This window comes from Schistocerca americana, chromosome 11, assembly GCF_021461395.2.
Source record: "Schistocerca americana isolate TAMUIC-IGC-003095 chromosome 11, iqSchAmer2.1, whole genome shotgun sequence".
NCBI classification, from domain to species: domain Eukaryota; kingdom Metazoa; phylum Arthropoda; class Insecta; order Orthoptera; family Acrididae; genus Schistocerca; species Schistocerca americana.
This window is the reverse complement of record NC_060129.1, coordinates 171,876,303-171,896,525: the sequence shown is the minus strand read 5'-3', so window position 1 is coordinate 171,896,525 and position 20,223 is coordinate 171,876,303. Positions and strand designations below refer to the sequence as shown.

The 20,223-nt window shown below is 41.0% G+C and overlaps 1 protein-coding gene across 3 annotated transcripts in view; it reads left to right on the top strand.

Annotated features, from left to right (window-relative positions):
• The window catches only part of LOC124553628 (protein roadkill-like), a 106,665-nt gene that overhangs the window by 52,924 nt on the left and 33,518 nt on the right, over positions 1–20,223 (top strand). For 2 of the 3 annotated variants that reach the window (XM_047127488.1, XM_047127489.1), the window contains exons 2-3: positions 5,566–6,163; positions 13,994–14,185. In XM_047127488.1, the coding sequence (XP_046983444.1) occupies positions 5,577–6,163; positions 13,994–14,185 (779 nt within the window). In that variant the 5' untranslated portion in view covers positions 5,566–5,576. Of the gene's footprint in view, positions 1–5,565; positions 6,164–13,898; positions 14,186–20,223 lie in introns of all 3 variants that reach the window. The other variant, XM_047127490.1, reaches the window with a different exon arrangement.

Genomic DNA, 20,223 nt, shown 5'->3' with positions numbered 1-20,223 from the left:
CCGTTACTGGCATTATTACAACTTCATTTCTATTTGGCAACGATCCTAACAAACTTTTACCCACAGCACGTAAACCACTGCCACTATCTGCCAAGCACTGCACTTCTTCGTTCCACACTTGCAGACTGATTACTGGCTGACTCAACACCTTCCCTTCATTGCTGGTGTCAGAACCCTGCTCCAAAAAATCGTTCACAACCTCTCTTCTATCGAAATCTTCCATGTTTCCAGAAATTACACAGATTTTTGCAGAATTACCCACATCACTTTTCTCCCCCATACTATTTATTCTGTTCACTAATGACAGCTCAAAAATTTTTTTCCGGCGTTTCGCCATTCTCCGTGTTCTCCTTCCCCACCCACCCCCCCAATCTCTCTCTCTCTCTCTCTCTCTCTCTCTCTCTCTCTTTCTTTCTTTCATGATTAGTTGGCTGACCGCCATTTTGGTCACAATTTTCCTGCCTCTCCCTTATAGCCTCACAAATGTCATTTATAGACAATAGTATTTCTTCTATACTGACATCACCAATCTCTTATAATTCTGCAGCTTCTGTACTTATTCCTTCCCCAGAACATGACTAGACTTCAACTTGGTTGCTAAGGACGTTCTCCGCTAATTCATCACCCGTTTCGTCTGCAATACAGTGCTTATTTTGTGTCTGTCCAAAAAATCTCCTAGACCTCCGTTAAATGTACAGATGTGTGTATATAGCTCGTTTCGTCCGTTGTTACTACCTTCTTCTGCTCCTCACTCACAGTCCCAGCCTGTTTAGTTCTAACACGTACAAAGGGTTTTGCTAGCGGGTTCAAATTGCTACTTCCCATCTTGTAAACGCTAGCCCTTTCACAGACGGCATTTAGTTTAACGGATTCTGTACCATTTCTTAAGTTTACCACCATTTGCTGTCACCTTGGCGCATCGTCATCCTCTCGCACCGGAGAATACGGCCGATAATTGAGCACCTGCTCCCCATTATTTCGCCTATCATTTGTTGGGTAGCGCCACCTCCTGCTGTTTCCGGGGCTCACACCAATTCTGTTAACGTTTGCATTCTGCCGCGGTTCTGCATTATTTGGTGGTCTGATGTTACGATTTGCATGCTCCTCCTCATGGAACAACTTGTCAACTCTCTCCAAACAGCAATGAATTTATAAACGTCATCCCCAGGCGCTGCAATAATTTTGTTTCGCCAGTTCATGGGCAATTTACCTTCCAGGCCCATAACAATTTCTTCTGTCTCGGCTTTGTTGTTTAAATATGAAAAGTTTGTCGTCCATTTTAACGCAAACTTTCTTAAGCTTTCCTTCCTAGGATTAAACGTTTCCCTAGCCCAGAAGCTATTTAGCAACTTCATTTGTTTTTGCTTGCCCCAAAATTCTTTAAAAAACGCCTCTTTAAATATATATAGAATATCGTACTGTTTAGTAGCAATAACCCCCCAAATTCTAGCCTCTTCCTAGAATTGAGAGGTAATGAACCCTATTTTTTGTCTGTCTGGCCACAAACTAGGTAGAACTCCTTCGAAGTCATTCCAAAATTCTTTTGGATGTACATTTTCTGTTGAATCAAAACTGCCTGTTAGCGACATACGATATTTCAGATAATGCTGCTACAAAACTACACCCACTACTCTTTGTTCCATATCTGAGGTTAGTTTCAACTTGGCATAATCTACTGCTGTGCTCACCAGACTTATTTTCAACCTCTTCTACCTGGTTATTTAGCTGAAGAACATTTTCTTCTGTCTCGCCCATTCAGTCGGACACACTTCTTACTTCAGTCATACATTTGGCATATTCAGAACTGATTTTACTGCCTAACAGTTTGTGATCTTAAAACACACACACACACACACACACACACACACACACACACACACACTACCGCCGTTATTTTGACCTCGTTTCTGCACTCTATCTTTTATCACATCTGCCCTTTGTTTGTTTCCAATAGCAACTTTTTTCAAGGCATCTGTTAATTCTTTTTCTACAGTTCTAGTGGATTGTTGGCAGTTATTCTCAACTTCAGAAATTTTGCCATCCACTTTACTTTCTAACGACTTAAGATCATTTTCCCACATATATTTTAAAACCGCAGTCTGCTTTTCAAGTTTTCCATTGATGTTCTGATCAGTTGTTTCAGCCAAATTAGTATGTCCATCTTTCATAGAATCCATTAATGCTGCAAACATATCCTCTTTGTTCTATTTTCTGCTTTACTGTTCCCTGTTTATCATTTTCCTTCGGTACCATTCCGAATTTGGTATCCACATTTGATTCAGTAACACTACCAATATTGTCATCATGCAATTGATTTTTACCGATTTCATGCGTAATGTGACTTTTTTTCAAATTGCTCTGAGCACTATGGGACTTAACTGCTGTGGTCATCAGTCCCCTAGAACTTGGAACTACTTAAACCTAACTAACCTAAGGAAATCACACACATAGATGCCCGAGGCAGGATTCGAACCTGCGACCGTAGCGGTCGCGCGGATCCAGACTGTAGGGTCTAGAACCGCTCGGCCACTCTGGCCGGCTTAATGTGACTTTCAGGATCTTCATTGTCTCCACTAGTTACATCAACTGACGTACTTGAAGCAAAGTCTACTTCACCGTCCGTAAGTAACAAAGAAACATCCTCAAAAACCTCCTCTTTTACTTCAACATCTACTTCTCTCTGTTCAAGCGTGCTAGTTTGTGAAGCACTTCCACTGAATGAGAATCCTTCTTTTTTCGTATTTACAAAATCTTTATCACTTACCATGTTACTCAGTCTGCAGCTCGCGCGCGCGCGCGCGCGCGCGCGCGCACACACACACACACACACACACACACACACACACACACACACACACACACAAAACAGTTCTAACAAACTCATCTTTCGTCGAATGCTGCAGCCTCGGCGTGCAGAAACTGAGTGTCAGACCTCCTCCGTCTGCCGCCGTCCCAGTTTCAGGGTCCCCGCTTGTCGTGTAAGTTGGTAGCGCTGCCCTGCCGTATTGCTGCTCGTTGATGCCGCTATGAATGAATTTATTTACCTTCACTGTAAAGCACTTTTGAGACATGTAGCACATGCAGACATGAAACTGGCAAACGACTACTTCCTTCGGAGCTCATACTACACACGACCGTACCATTGAAAGGCTGGGATCTGACTTCTTGGATTGGTGTAAGCATTCTCCATTTGCAAGAGAAGAGATGCGTGAAGAATACTCTGTTGTGATTGCTCAGTCTGCATTAAGGCCAATACAAAAATATTATTCTCCTGTGTTAGCGCGCTTTTTTCATGACTAACAAATCAATAAACAACACACTCGAACTGTACTTTTTTCCAAAATATTTGACATTCTGATACTTTATTTATACTTTACATTATTAACTGTTTACATTTACACTGAAATTAGCTTCCCTTTACCATAAACATACTTGACACACTATAATACAAAATTCCCCGTCGTCTTAATTCACAGTGTATTAAAAATTTCTCACGTTACTTCGTACGGCGTTTGTCACTATAACAGTGATCTACATATTTACTTTAGACCGCATTCACACATCATCCACACTACTAAAAACATACACAAAACTGTACAACCATAAAAGAAAAATCCTTCAAGAAATAAACAGTACAATTCACTGTTTCTTGAATGTGTCTGTCCGCTACTGTACCCTGGTGGATGACAATTTGAACTGCGTACTCGGCTGAACCCACTTCACGACCTTTCACTGTGAACGCACGTCAGTCTCCCGACGCACGGGCTTCATCCCCTGTGTGAAGCAACTCCTGCAAGGGTACACGCATGACTGCTTGTTAAATGACGAATAATACAGATTCAGGTCATAAAACAGTGTTGTTTTCCTGAATAACAGGAGAAGTAAAGAGAACATCTCGTTGAATAGAGTAATACTATAGTTCTGTACAGCCTATTTAGTATTTTGGTAGACGTCTATTTCAAACCATTTCCATACCAAATAACATTGCACTGTAGAAAAAAAGATCGAAATAATGTCCTTGCCGCTTCTGGAGCTTGTTCTCCAAATGAAATATGCTGAAAGAAAAGGTAAACCTTGAAAATGGTATTATTAAAGATCTGCTGTTATTCACCAATGGCATCAGTCGGACAGAAAGGGTGTGATACTGCTGGAACCGACTAAGGATGGACTTTACACGGTGAGTCACCTAACATTACCGCTGGATATATTTCGTAAACCACATCAAATACTGACGAACCGATTCCACACACCGAACGTGAGGAGAGGGGCTAGTGTAATTGTTTAATACAAACCATACAAAAATGCACGGAAGTATGTTTTTTAACACAATCCTACGTTCTTTTTTAATGGAACCCCGTTAGTTTTGTTAGCACATCTGAACATACAAACAAATACGTAATCAGTGCCGTTTGTTGCATTGTAAAATGTTAATTACACACGGAAATATTGTAACCTAAAGTTGACGCTTGAAACATTGTCCCCACTTCATTGCAGGGGCCCAAACAGCTGCAACATACATCGCGTTTCTACAGAATGATCTGCCAACGTTCCTCGAAAATGTCCCCACTGGAAACGCGTCGACGTATGTGGTATCAGCATGATGGTGCACCTGCACAGTCTGCAATTAACACTAGGCTGGCCCTTGACAGGATGTTCGACGGGCGTTTCATAGGACGTGGAGGACGCATAAATTGGCCAGCCCGTTCTCCTGATCTTACATTTCTGGACTTCTTTCTGTAGGATACGTTAAAGGAGAATGTGTACCGTGATGTGCCTACAACCCAGAGGATATGAAACAACCTATTGTGGCAGCCTGCGGCGACATTACACCAGGTGTAATGCGGCGTGTACGACATTCATTACGCCAGAGATTGCAATTGTGTGCAGCAAATGATGGCCACCACATTGAACATCTATTGGCCTCACATGTCGGGACACACTATTCCACTCCGCAATTGAAAACAGAAACCACGTGTGTACGTGTACCTCACCCCTCATGGTAATGTACATGTGTGTCAGTGAAAAAGACCAATAAAAAGGTGTCAGCGTGTGGACGTAATGTGCTGTTCCAGTCTCTTCTGTACCTAAGGTCCATCACTGTTCCCTTTGGATCCCTACGTAATTCGGTGCTCTCCGATACAGACGATTGAACAACAGAGGAGTGGTATTCAAGCGTCAAGTTTAGGTTTTAATATCTCCGGATGTAATTAACATTTTAGAATGCAACAAACGGCACTGATTACATATTTGTTTGTATGTTCAAATGTGCTAACAAAACTAACGGGGTTCCATTTTTAAAAAAAACGTAGGTTTGTGTTAAAAAGCATACTTCCGTGCGTTTTTGTATGGTTTGTAGTAATCAATTACACTAGCCCCTCTCCTCACGTTCGGTCTGTGGAATTGATTCGTCAGTACTTGATGTGGTTTACGAAATATATCCAGCGGTAACGTTAGGTGACTCACCCTGTATTTATCAACTGTCGCTGGAGACAGATGTGGCTGTCACTCGTAGTATTGTCAGTCACCTGTATGCTGAAAGGGCTGCTCCGTGTTGCCGTGTTTCAGAATCGTCCGCAATGGAAGCAGTTAAGGACATCACAGAGACGGTGGCTGTGGACCTGGGGGACCTGCTGGACGCCGGGGACGACGCCATGGTGATACTCGAGGCAGGTGAGACTCGGCTGGTGGTGCACAGGGCCGTCCTGGCGGACAGGAGCCCTGTGTTCGCGGCCATGTTCGCCCACGACACCCTCGAGGCCAGCACTGGCGTGGTGAGGATTGCCGACATCGGGGGCCCGGTGCTGAGGCAGCTGGTCTCCTACCTGTACACCCAGCGGGCCCCCCAGCTGCCCGGCACGGCCCCCCAGCTGCCCGGCACGGCCCCCCAGCTGCTGGCCGCAGCAGATAAATACGGGGCGTCGGGGCTGAAGGCGGAGTGCGAGCGGCAGGTGGCCGCTCAGCTGACCGTGGAGACCGCGGCGGCTGCAGCCACCCTCGCAGTCCGCCACTCCTGCAGTGACCTCAGGCGAGCCGCCATCGAATTTATTAAGGCACGTACCCACGAGGTGATGGCCACTCAGGGGTGGGCAGATGCGATGCTTCATCAACCTAAGGACTTGATCGAAGTGAGCAGATTGCTGTATGATCCACCACCACAAACCAGGTAAGTGTGAGACAACCCACTCATTCGTGTCTCTCGGTTCTAGGTGTGTGTATTTCCAACTGTGTAATTTTTCCCACTGAATTTTCGTAGACGTGTGTCTGCTGTAAAATACACCATCATAGACAGTCATTTGACGATAGCTCACAATGCTATCATTACCCTCGTGTAGCAGTTTCAGTGAACCCCTAAACTGAACAGTGTTCATTACCAGGTATGTTAGCTAACAAAAACCATCAAAGAGCCAGTTTGTGGGCATTATATTAAACTACATGTATACAGAAAGTGGTTGTTTAGGTTTTAGCATCAACTGTCATGACAGAGGGTACACTCACTGTGTGAATAGAGCATGAGGCAGACTGCTGTGGACACAAAGCTGTATTGCCCAGCATAGGCTCAGACACAGTGACGGGTGTAGTTTGCAACCGGCAGCCTGTACTGGTTGCTGTAGCCCTGTTCCCATGAAGTGGTCTCTAAAGTTGTCCATTGCCTCTGTGGCTGATGACAATGAGACACCTTTGAATAGTGCCACACTGCATGAAGATGATGACAAAGTCACTTACAATCGACACCTCGAGCAAGGTAGTGTACTGCAGAATGATTATAGAGGATGGTGGTAACATTTTTACAAATTTAGATGGCTGATGTTGACCTGTGGAAGTTTCGTCTTGTATAAAAGCAGATTATCAGAGTAATCACTATTCACACCTTAGTATTACAGCTTTGGCTCTTACGTAGTTGTCGGTCACTTTCTTTCCACGTGCAAGCCATATGCCAGTAACTATCCCAAGATAATTCTTGGTTCTCTCCAAATCCAGATAGTACACGGAAGATGTTAATTGCTCTAAAGACGCATAATATAAAAGAATGCTCTGCTGTGAGGGCTTGTATGGAAGATGTTCAGAAAACCAGGTGAAGTAAGCATCGGTGCCGCAGTGTCTGGCTGCTCACACCTCTTGCAGCGCAGTTCCAGCTGGTCCCATAAAGTTGAGTCTTCCCACCTCATTTTGTTCGCCTCTGTACTCAGCATTACATAAAGCTCACGCAGTGCTTGGATACGTTCCCTTCTGTGACACACAGAATACCGTGCCTTACTGTGTATTCAACGAACAGGTGTCCACCCCTGTGTGTGTGTGTGTGTGTTTCAGTGGATCTATGGCTTCACTATAGCCACCCAGTGAACACTACAGGCTTCCATTCTCCTGTGGCACACCTTATGACATTATCTGTCCCATCCATTGTTGCTGTTCCAACTCTGATAGTCTGTGACCATTAAAGTGTCTGTGCGACCAGAGTTACCTTTATTCTGCACCATTTTCCAATTGTATATGTCCATAAAAGTCTACTAGCTACTAACACTGATAAATGATCATTTATTTTTCATTTAGGTTTTAATACTTACGTAATATTTTATGTGCTATGTGGCATATCAGAAATCTTGTGTTTGAGATGACACTATGTGCATTCCCTGAACCAATTGTAATGAACATAGAGCCAGTGTTGTAAATCATTCAGTGTCTTTCTCTTGTATTCTATAAAGATTAACTTCAAAATTCATTGTTCAAGCAATAAACATATTACAATTGTTATTTACATTCTTGAAAAAAAATGTAAAACATTACATTATTCCAAACTCGTTATGCACGCTGTGGGAAATGACTCAAACTCTTATGTTTGAAAAAATTTTTGTTAACGGGAATCTTTTTACTAACAGTTATCTTTGTGTACATTTTAAAAATTCTCTTGATGATGTATAATAGATTCTTGTCGTGATCTTCACCTAGTTCACTGCCTCATACTTCCCACACTATTGGGTGTCAGTTACAGACAGATATACAATGTTTGGTTCTGGAACTGCCTCTGTCTTTCACTGATTCCACTTGACATCTCCCCCCCCCCCCCCACCCTCTCAAAATTATACATAGTATTACACACAAAGTTTATACACCACAGGTACATATGATTTTAATAATTAAAATAAGACGTATAAAACCACATGTAAGCAGAATTATTTTTTACTTCATACAGTGTCCACTTCACACAGTGAAGTGATACAGTGTTTTCCCATTTTTTGGGGAGGATGTCTCACTATCCCATGTTCATCCTACTCCCTCTTGTACCCATGCCAGCCCTTCTAGATAGACTTCCGATTCTCACGGAATTTACCATTCATACCTACTGTTTGTGGAGGACAAACTTAATTTTATTTCAGTAGCAAGTTTACAGCACAACTTACATCATCAATCAAAAAAATTGGTCATCACCCCCCCCCCCCCCCACACACACACACACATTAGTGTGTGTTTTTCCATCACTGGGGAATGACACAGCTTACTGTAACTACCCCATGGTTTCATGTGTGCTTACACTGTGAGGATGCTCACTTGAAAAATACTTAAATTCCTGTCAACCGTATTTAATTAATGAAATTGAGATGAATGTGGTAATACTGTTATGACATGTAACTGTTCCACACCCACAGCCTCTTTCTGTTGTCAAATCACGAGTTTCACCGTGCCTTACTGCCCGCTGTACTGATTTCCTTCTCCAGCTCAATTTGAAACACGCTGTCAACCATTTCATTAGCTGTACCTTTCAAAGACCAGTTTTAAGACAGGCTTTGAACGATGTCTGATGATCAAAGTATCACATTAATTACAATACGAAATGTTTGACAATCAGGCGAGTGTCGTGCCTGTCGAATTTATATGCGTGTGTTACCATGCTCAGAAGCAGCCAAATTTCCTGAACTGCGTTCCACCTGGTTTGTATGCAGGCACATAACTTTCTTGCACTTCGTCTATTATCGTCCATATGAAAACCAATACCACAGTAATGTAAATATCAGAAAACCCTTTACCAGAGATGATGGTCCTCAGTGCTTGTAAACTGAAGTGAATTACAATAAATGAGATTTCAAAAAGCAAGATTCAGCTTCAAACTACATGCTTTTGTATTGGACTGCGATCCAGGACTCCAATCCGGTCACTACAGATCTTAACTATCATTTTAACTGCATGTGACATCATATGCACTTTTTCAAACTTGATATGATGGGGCATAAAGTTTTGTTTTGGGCAGGGATTGTGAATGAAGCACAATAAACTGTTATAATTTTATGTATCAAAATTTTTCACCGCTAGAGGGATGATGAAACTGAAATGATTATACAACAAAGTATTCCCCTGCTGCATTTCGAACCCAGCATATATCATGTTGTTTTCTAGCCACATATAGATACACAATGTCAGTTCATTTCACCACCAGTGAGATATGCTCATGTCTGAACTAGAAATTATGCGAGGAAAAGTTCTGTGCTGACTGGGACTCTTAACCCTGTATGTGCTATCACCACTGGCTATGCACCTGTCAAATACTTTTCCACCAGCCACTAGGAGTGGAATTTATAAATCTGAAATGATAGGATAAAACGTTCTCTGCCTGTTTCATAGTCAAAATTGGCACCAATTGTTATTGTTGATGTTAGCATGCACAAATGCTAAAAATCGTAATTGCTTTCCACATGTTATTTGCAGTGCGAATGCTACAACTTGAAATCACACAGCGAAAATTTTTGTACCCAACCAGTATTTAAAACCAGACCTTCCCCTTTCATTGAAACCTGGAAAACTGTGGAATGTTGGGGACTCAACAAAACGATGGAACTGTATTGTCCGAAAAGTGTTAAAGATGGCAGAAAGAGAGATCCAAGTTAGATTCCCAGTTCAGCACCAACATTTTCAACATTGCAAGTTCAAATAAGTGTGCTGTGACTTTACATGACAATTGTTTCAGGGATGAAATAAAATTTCTGGTGCAAGAAAGGTTAATGGTGAGCTTCCACTAGCTGGACGTCTGCCTCTGTCATGGCCCAACATACGCCGACTCTCCTCCAGCAGGTAGTGAAGGAGCGTCGGCTTTATTGTAGATTAGGAAGGAAAGTGGAACCTTATGTTGTTAAACAGAAGTCACCGGAGGCAAAGAGGGTCTGTTAATACTAGTCAAGTGTTTGGCTGATCAGTGACTCGAATATAGAGCTTAAGCAAATGAAGCCAGAGCAATTTTAACAGACCACCAAACTACTTTCAATGCAGTGCCACTGTTTTGCTGTTAACGAAGGATGCTCGTCACTGGATGAGCGTTCCGTTTCCCTGAGGTTCATTACAGCCTTTACAAAACATTCTTTTCCTTGTTAATCCATATCAATGGCCACTAGTTGCCTCAGCTACCTAATATGTACTTTAGAGTTGTTTTTGTAATCACTGAAATAAAATCGCATAATTGTCAGCTGCACTACTGGCATTATTGTAGGCTACAGAAATTTCTGCAGGAAGTGTTTTCTCCCACCTGAGCTGCTGTGATCTTGTAAGAGTTTAGGTTACACCGACATTAGATCGTACAAAATAAACTCAGCGACAAGTATCAATCAAACTTCCAGAATGTTCTCCATTGTCACATTTATAACTGCAGTAGTGTGCCATTGTGTCAAGGAACGTTAATTATTTTCTAGCTCTTTATTATTGTGATAGAGGCTTATAATTTTACTAAAAGAAGAGAGGTCATTTGATATATAAGGAAGTCAATCATAGGCAGTGACTGTTGTTTGAGAATGCGTCCATTGTTATTCTTGAAGTGGCTTCCCTTTATTATAATTTCAGAAGGAATTTATTTTTTACTTTAAAGTGGTATTAAGCTACTAAGCAGCCATGTTTATCCACTATAATAGTTTTTTGAAGAGATCATTCATTATTATAATTTCTTCTGTTATTATTAACACCGTCAATCTTGGCAAAGATGAGGCTTGTCTTCAGTAAATGTTGCTCATGTAGCACAGATAATCCCTCCATATAAATTCCATGTGGAAAAAGGGGGCCTAAAAATGTACTGTGCAAGTGCGTAAGAAAGTCCATCATTTTTCCTCATGTAGCATACTACATTGATGCATGTAGCCTAAAAGGACCATCCATAATTTAATTGAAACAAGTAGATTCATGCATAATATCATAGACTTTTGTCTGACGTGTTGTCATGCAGGTTGGAATAAGTATATTTATCAATCATAATTTTTTATTTGTAGCTATAAAATATTCTTGGAGTGACTTATTGAATATTGTACACTTGAAGGTCATAAGGATTGTTGTTTAAACCTTCGAAAATGCTGCATGAAGTATTTTGTGCATCTCAGTATATTCATAATTTTTACTTATGGACCAGCTGACAGCAACTGAATAAAACACAATTTTAGTGCCATACGCGTTTAGAGTTTATTTTCTGCAAGGCGTTATCAGTGGCCTGGAATATGTACATATGCTAGCTATTTAATTTACATTTTTGTCACTGTGCCTATAGGTTATAAACAGTTCTGGTGGTTGGTATTTCCTATTAAGTAGTAATGTTTTGAACTGTACTTACAGGTTGTGTGGACAATTTCTTACATATTACACTCCCATTGCATTTTTGGTGTTCTTCTTATGAATGCCAATTTGCAGTTTTTCCCACATTCCACAGCACTATGAACTGAAAGATTGTTGCAATGCAATGTTTTGGTTTCTGTTGCCGACTGTCAAATGTTTTTGCCAAATATCGAATGTTATTGCGAAACTTTCAAGTGTAATTATTGAAGTATCTGTGATCTGTTTGTGTACGCATTTGTGCGTGCATGCGTTTGTGTGTGTGTGTGTGTGTGTGTGTGTGTGTGTGTGTGTGTGTGTGTGTGTGTGTTATGGTGTGGTATTTTTTTTTTTTTTATTTTGGCTCTGCTTACGTGTGTTAGTTTGTGTGTAGGTTATGGTGTACCAGCTGGTTCTTTTCTGTGTGGTGTTGTCAGTGTGTGTGTGTGTGTGTGTGTGTGTGTGTGTGTGTGTGTGTGTGTGTGTGTGTGTGTGTGTGTGTGTGTGTGTAAGTTTTCAGCTTGTGAGTCCTTTTGTATTCTGGAAATGTGTTTGTTTTGTTGTATTATTTTGTGTGTGTGTATGTGGTAAGTGTGTCAAAGAAATTACGTCAGGAAATAATTTTTTCATTTGCAGTTGGTTTGTTTTGATGTGGTGGTTTACCAGTATGGCTCAATCGATCACTGCCAAATGTCATGAAATGTGACCAATTAGCCATCATGCGGCACTTTAATTCATAGGAAATGTTGAGGAAGAAAGAAAGAAGAAATTGTCAAACATCCCATCGACTGCAAGACCATTAGAGACAAAATAGAATCTACAGCTCTGAAATGTTAGAAAGGAAATAGATAGTGCCATTTCAAAGGAATGGTCACAGTATTTGCATTGCTTAGTTTAAGAAAATAAAGGAAAACTTAAAACAGGATGGTTGGATGGACATTTGAACTATTTGGCTCCACCTTCATAAAACAAAAATGTTTGGTCCTGACAAAAAACTTAAAATCAAAGGCTAATGTGAGTCCACAGAATGTAACAGTACACATCTGGTGTAATGAAGCTCTTTTGTGTTACGAAGTTCTTCCCACGGATATGTCCATAGTTATTAGCATCCATTGTATTCATGGTTGTCTGCAAAGATTTTCATTGTGTCATGCACATAAAACCAGAGGAGAAAAGCAATTTTGATTTTTATCGCCTCTGCATGTCTTGTCAACTATGACAGCTGGTGTCGATTTCAAGTCTGTCACACAAAACTTTAAATGATTGCTTGAAAAGTTAAAACATGTACCTCGTAGCAAGTGGCGAAAAAGAATTCGATAATCAACATTATCTTGTGTGCAGTCAACAACGATGGTGCATGCAGCATGCAGGGATAGATTCCCACCCCACACAGAATGTTCCGTTAGGTTATTTCCAGTTCATATATGGGCACATCCTGCTACAGCTAAACTAAGCAGATGTTTAACATGTATTTGTGGTTAGAAAACAACGGGAGGTGGTGGATTCAGATCCCAGTAAAGGAACAAAATACTTTTTCTCGACAGTTCAGATTCTCATATTGCTATATTTGGATATGTAATGTATTACTGCACGTAGTTAACAATCCTATTAGTTGCTAGGTTTGAATCATCAAACACAATGCGAAGCCATTTCAACATTCCAACATGCACACATACACACATGCTTACCTGTGGCTGAAATGATATTTAAGATCTTTCGTACTTAGTTAACAGAGACAATAGGTGCTCAGTTGGAATCCTGGATGGTAGTCTTAATACAAATGTTTTCGTCACTTAATTTCAAGTTGAAACTTAGTTTCCAAAAAGTCATTTATTGCAATAAACTTGAGTTTACAAGCTGCCATCTAATTATAACAGGTTTCGATATTCACATTATCGTGATATTAGTCTGATTGTGGACTCAGTGTTACAAATCAGTTGCTTCAAGTGGGGTCTTTTAGTAATCATTTTGTAGAGTGAAATGCCCATATCGAAAAGAGATCAGAGGAACTGCAAGACAGTAACATTATGTGGGTGCATTCGTCGTTCCCCTACACTCTGTCAAGGAATATGGGACTTCATCATCATCATACAATTTAGGTGGAGTGGAATTCAGGCCGTTTGGATAGTTTTGATGGCGACAGCACCTGAGCTAACCTGTCCAGTAATTCTGTAATTATGTTTTGTGCAAGTATTGGGCGTTGTATGTACCTTCTGGCTGCACTTAGATTTGAACTACCTGTTGTACGGGGTTGAGCGACTGCCGTGGAAAGCTCGGATGGTACAACTGATTGTTATTAGCTTACTGGTAATTCATTTGTATTAACTGGAGCCCTATCCCCTGTGTAGATGGTCCCTCAGCAGTGCTGGCCATGGTGAGCCACCTCCACATCCCCACGAGGACACGCCCAGCCAGCTCACACCCTGCCTCTCTGTATGTGCAGTGCACCAGTCGTTACAGAGCCGAGAACCACCACCACCAGCACCACAACCACAACGAGAACCACCACAACCACAACCAGAACCACCACCACCACCGCTGCCACCGCCACCTCTGCCAGCGCACCTCGCCAGACACCTGCTGCTGCGCGGCCCACGACTCCTCCACCTGATGAGGCCACAGTCTCTCAAATGCGGTGAGTTCCCTCAAAACACACACGCACACGCGCGTGCACACAACATTATATGGTAGATAAGATATAAATACTGAAAAGCAAAGTGTAAATGCTCAGTCTAGATTTAATGAGGGTCAGCAAAGTGAACTGGGAATAAAATCAAAACATACAATCAGAGGTGGTATCCCCACGACTAGATCATAGTACCATGGAAGAGAGGTTAGTTAAGAATAGGTTGGTAGGAAAAATAGTTATTGTCAACAGTTCAGTGTCTTATTCATCAAGACCAGCAAACCAATGCCAACAATAATTCAGACTGAGATTTTCAATCTGCAGCGGAGTGTGCGCTGATGTGAAACTTCCTGGCACATTAAAACTGTCTGCTGGACCGAGATTCGAACTCGGGACCTTTTCCTTTCGTGGGCAAGTGCTCTACCAACTGAGCTACCCAAGCACGAGTCAAGCCCAGTCCTCACAGCTTTACTTTTGCCAGTACCTCGGCTCGTACCCTCCAAACATTACAGAAGCTCTCCTGCGAACCTTGCAGAACTAGCACTCCTGAAAGAAAGGATATTGCGGAGACACGGCTTAGCCACAGCCTGGGGGATGTTTCCAGAATGAGAGTCGTGCTTGGGTAGCTCAATTGGTAGAGCACTTGCCCGCGAAAGGCAAAGGTCCCGAGTTCGAGTCTCGGTCCGGCACACAGTTTTAATCTGCCAGGAAGTTTCAATAATTCAGACAATGTCATGCCCAGAAAATTTAGTGATGGGGAGAGTATGAGTGCACTGAATGTGTAACACTGTCAGATGAGATAAATGTCTATTACTTTAGATGTATTGGAATGGTCTAGCAGAGGTCACACATACACACACATTTATGAGACCATTTTTGGTGTTTGTCAGGAATGAGAGAGGAGAAAGAACCCAATAATTTGCTATAGTTTCTGTTAGTAACCAAGAAATATACTCGGCAATCACCAAACAGAAGCAAACGCCAGCAGAGCCTCAGCTTGCCAGGGTGTGCACCACCTTGGCTGCCCCACTGTAGTCTGCTGTAACAGCCAGTCTCGGTAACCACAGACATGCAAAGGGGAAACTCTGCCTTCTGTTGACAATGTGTCTGTCTGTCTGAGCAGCAGAATTGCAGTGCCATGAGCTCCCAGAGTCCACAATTATTTATGACATGCATTCCTATCTCTGTCTTTCCCTACAGTTTTTAACCTCAGCAACCACCTCTAGTTCCACAGTGGTTATTCCCTGATGCCTTCAAATATAACTTACTCTGCTGACCCTTGTACTTGTCACAGTTTTTCACATATCACACTATCCTCACCTATTCTGCAGAGATGTTCGATAGTTCTTCTGTTACGAGTTCACCTAGTTTAAACATCCGTCAATAGCACCGCATTTACAATGCTCCGATTCCCCTCTTGTTTTTTCCATAATCCATGATTAATTTTTATGCAGTACTCTGCTCCAAGCATACATTCAGATATGTCTAACACAAATTAAGGCATATCTTTGATATTAGTAACTTTGTTTTGCGGGGAATCTCCTGTTTTTCCATGCTACATTATTCCTTATAACAACCGTGCTTTGACCCTCAGTGTAAATTAGCATCAGATGTACCAGAGTCCGTACAAGTGGTCTACTGTGTGGTCCTTAATTCTGTAAACTTTGCCACCAATGTTACTTCTGCCACACCCCAATACTTTCCTCTTTCTTCCATTCATTAATCCTGATTTGGCACTCATTCAACTGTTTATTACATTCACCAATTCTGGTGATTCAGTCTGACTTTCAGTGAACACAGAAATATCACCAGTGAATTTTATCAATGATACCCTTTTCAACTTCAGTTTTAATTAAATTGCTATAAGTTTCTTCAGTTCCACCAATGATTCTTCAGTGTTCATCTGAACGTGTGTGGAGATTACCTGCATCCTTATCTTTAATTCAGAATACCAATTCTTGTTGATTATTGTACATATTCTATGTTACCTGCTGTTCAATATACCTTATATGTACCTTTTAAAAAAATTTCACACACTTTCATTATTTCATGCTGTCAAATGTCATGTAAAGATCTTCAAATCCAATAAAGATACCTTGATTTTTCTTACACATTCCTTCCACTATCCCTGGATCCTTTACTCCAAATTTATCTTCCTCAAACAGATAATCACCTTTGTCTTCCATTCTTCTTCATGTTGTTGTTATTTTTTCAAAAAGCTCTATTCATGAGCTGTTTAGCTATTGCACTTACAAGTGCTTGGTTGCTTCTGTAGTATCTGGATGGTGTTTCTCTGGCATTCTGTTGCTATGACTACTGTCTCACGGATTATGCAGACATATGTGGATACTCGCTTGATTGCCGTTCATTATCACGTTGTCTAGAGCCTCGTAGAAGTTAAAATTCCCATTCCATTCCTGGGTACTTCGCTATCCTATTTATTTACACACTGAATTTTCATAACAGTTCTCTTAAAATTTAGTTCACTCATTATCATACTTGAATTGTGCTCTGAGTGCACATCTGTTGCTGGATACACCTTACAATTCAATACCTGATTCCAGAGTGTGTGTGTCTGGTTGTGATGTACTCCAGCTGGAAATGTCTTTACCAACTAAAGCTCTGCCTTCCTCCTGAAGAGCTGAAAATGCCAAGATACCGAAGCAGCCATACAAATGTCACAGAATACAGGGCACAGCCTTGCAGAACGTCAGCCACCCACATGTGGTGGAATTGTGCAGGAGGGCCCCTCCAAAGGGACTGCTTTTAGCGGTAATGTGGCCAACCATAAAAGGCAATCAGTGCTAACCTTAAACCGCTGTGAGGAATTTTTGAGAAAGTTGTGACCACAATATAACCTAATGGGAACAGGACAAACAGACTGGGATTCGTTTCCAAAACACTCCAGCAGAGTATAACCAACACTTAACATTTGTGTGAGGAACAGATGTTCTCCAGCACAAAAGCAAGTCTTATTAATTACATATTAGTTATGTATTAATATCAGTCGCCAGCCTAATTAGGAATTCTTGTCAAACAATGTAATAAAGCAGAAGGCAGTGCTAAGGCTAACCTAACCTTCCTTGACACACACACACACACACACACACACACACACACACACACACACACACACACACACACACCTGTTTCATTATATCTGTTCACATTACACCAGAGCAACGTAACCTTGCAGATAAATGTAATACTAATTTGGAGGTCAAACAAATGGCCAATAAGATTGCAAACTGTAGCATATGCCTAACAACAACATGTACCTTGAATCAGGGCTTAATTTTGGCCACAATGCATTCTGGCACCTCCCAGAAACTCCCTTTCTTCTAATTCTCTCTTTTCTCCCCCCCCCCCCCCCCTTTTTTTAACAGTACAGTACCGGAGATTTGAAGTAGTACATGTGTATTAAATCAAACCGTAACCGTAATTTTCTGCTGCACCAGCATAAGTGAACATGACAATGGCTCGCCAACATGATGTGACGGGCAGGAGGTAGAGAGAGAGAGAGAGAGAGAGAGAGAGAGAGAGAGAGAGAGAGAGAGAGAGTGTGTGTGTGTGTGTGTGTGTGTGTGTGTGTGTGTGTGTGTGTGTGTACACGCACGTACAGTATACCCAAGATAATTGGAGTATCATTCTAAAGTTGTGATTGGTGCATATTGCCTTTTGTATACGACTGCCAACAACCTCGGCAATGTAGTAGCAAGGCAACATCTCATGTTATGTGTGTTAATGAGAAATAATGTAAGCCATGTTTGAATGTGAACGTCTTTATAATGTGCTTTCACGAAATCATTTTATTCCATGTTGTAATTTACGTCACAGCTAAAAATCATATGTGCGAATGGAGCAAACATGACTAAAAGTTGGCAGCCTTGCGACCTGATATGTCCCTTTGCCCACGGCACTCTTGACCTTTGTCTTTATCTGCCCGCACCCTCGTTAGAACATGGTTGACGCTATAAAGTAGAGGGGAGCTCCCACAGGGGGCAAATTTGAACTCCCAATGCAGAACGGACATGTATATGTTTGACCCTTAAGTCTGTCTGTCTGCCCCAACATAGTCCTCAAACGAAAGTTCCAATTTTAAAGCCGTTTTTTTATTAGAAAGCTGGTTTAATGGGGACGGTTCTTAGCTATATTTCTGAAAGTCTGTTCAGCCGTTTAAATGTCATCAGCTATGTGAAGTAAAAATGTTTTCTGCCAGCATGCTCTCTTGAAATACATTACATAATCCATAAGAACTATATCACGTTATGTAGTACCAAACTGTAGAGCTCAAAAAGATGTACCTAAATAAAAGATTAAGGTTGAAGAATAATGATGATTTTTGTCTTCTGAAGTCAGCTGTTTAAACACCCACAAAGCAGAAAAATTGAGTGTGACTCAACTGTGAAAGACAAACATATGCTCTTGCTGACTTTTTGTGGTTCTTTTTGAGGTCTACAATTCATTAAAAAATCAAATGATTTTGCTCTAATAGTGTAAGGAGCACGACGGCAGCCCAGTTTCTTGCGACTTGACTTACAATTATAGCCACAGCTTATTTCTTGTGCTACCTAAAGTAGCTAAATATATAATAATAGATAGTAAATGAATATATCTGTGAGTTAAAGAAAGAAACAAGTAAATCCCATAAGTGGTTCTCGCATTACAGTTGCCTGTCTGTATGTCTATGTGAATTCAGTCTTTTTAGTCCACGATTCAGACAGGTCGTGTCTATGGCTTTTTCAATTTGAATCAGTTTAGCTTGTTAGCCATCGCTGCCTCACAGAGAAGCCAACAAACAATCCAACAGGCACTTCAGGAATTCACGTTCAACAATATTACTCGATCACTCTCTGTACGTAAATCGCTTGCAGTGCAGTTGTTCTGCTCAGAACCGACAGCATTGTTTTGGTTTGTTCGTAGTGTTTATTTACACATTGTGACTCAGTGGACAGGAGAGTTTAATAGTAATGTATATCTCTACAAAAATTAGTGACTTCTTTAAACCTAAAAGACAAAACGTTAGTGAGGGCAATGAAAACCACAGTTTAGATGTAGAATCCATGACGTCAGCTGTGGCTGGAGAAGAAGATGCAAACAACAAAGCAGACAATCCTTCTCCTATGTCATTGTTGCAAAATGAAAATTTGTATAAGTTGGTGGATATGGATACAGACAAAACATCTACAGACTGTATTGATAATTGTAATGATGATGAAAAGCCAGATTGTCGGTCTGTCGAACAATGTACAGATTATAAAGCTAAAAACCCGTGGTTGATTATTAAAAAAAGGCCAAGTTTGTAGAAGTGTATCTACACTAGGTGCTGAAAAAACAAAACGGTTAAAACTGAGTGAGCAATGGCTTTTAGGAACTGTAAGCTCATGTGGGACATGATCAAATAACGTCTCTTAGGAAAAAACTGTTTGATCACTGCACATTTGAAGCTCACGGTTTAGCAAACAAAATCCAGACTACGCAGAAAAATATCACATTCAGAACTCCGTCGCTTCCACAGTAAAGGAACAAGAAGTTGTTACTGAGCGTATTTTTGGACAGCTTATAAGCAAGCAAAGTTAAATAGACTGTTTAATGAGTTTCAGACAGAAATTGATCTCCAAATTAAAATTGGTTTGGATATGGGCCGAATACTATGTTCAAATGTTGCTTGATCTAATATAGTGATTCATATTTCTGACCAGATGACATCAGATCTAATAAATAATTTAATAAAAAGTGACTCCAAATTTTCACTTCTTTTGGATAAAGCCACTTCACTTTCACACAAAAAAGCTTTGATTGTCTAGTTCAGAACATTGTTAAAAGGGAAAACGCCATGACAATTTCTTTGCGACTTTTTGAGCTAAATGACACAACAGCATCTGATATCTTGAAAGAACTTTTAAAGCAGTTAGAATCACTAGGACTAGGCTGTGAGTTTTTGAAAGACCATTTAATCGCTTTGACTTGCGATGGAGCTTCTGTCGTGTTAGGAAAAAAGTCTGACCTTGCAAAGCTGATGTTTCCAAACTTATTCATCTGGCATT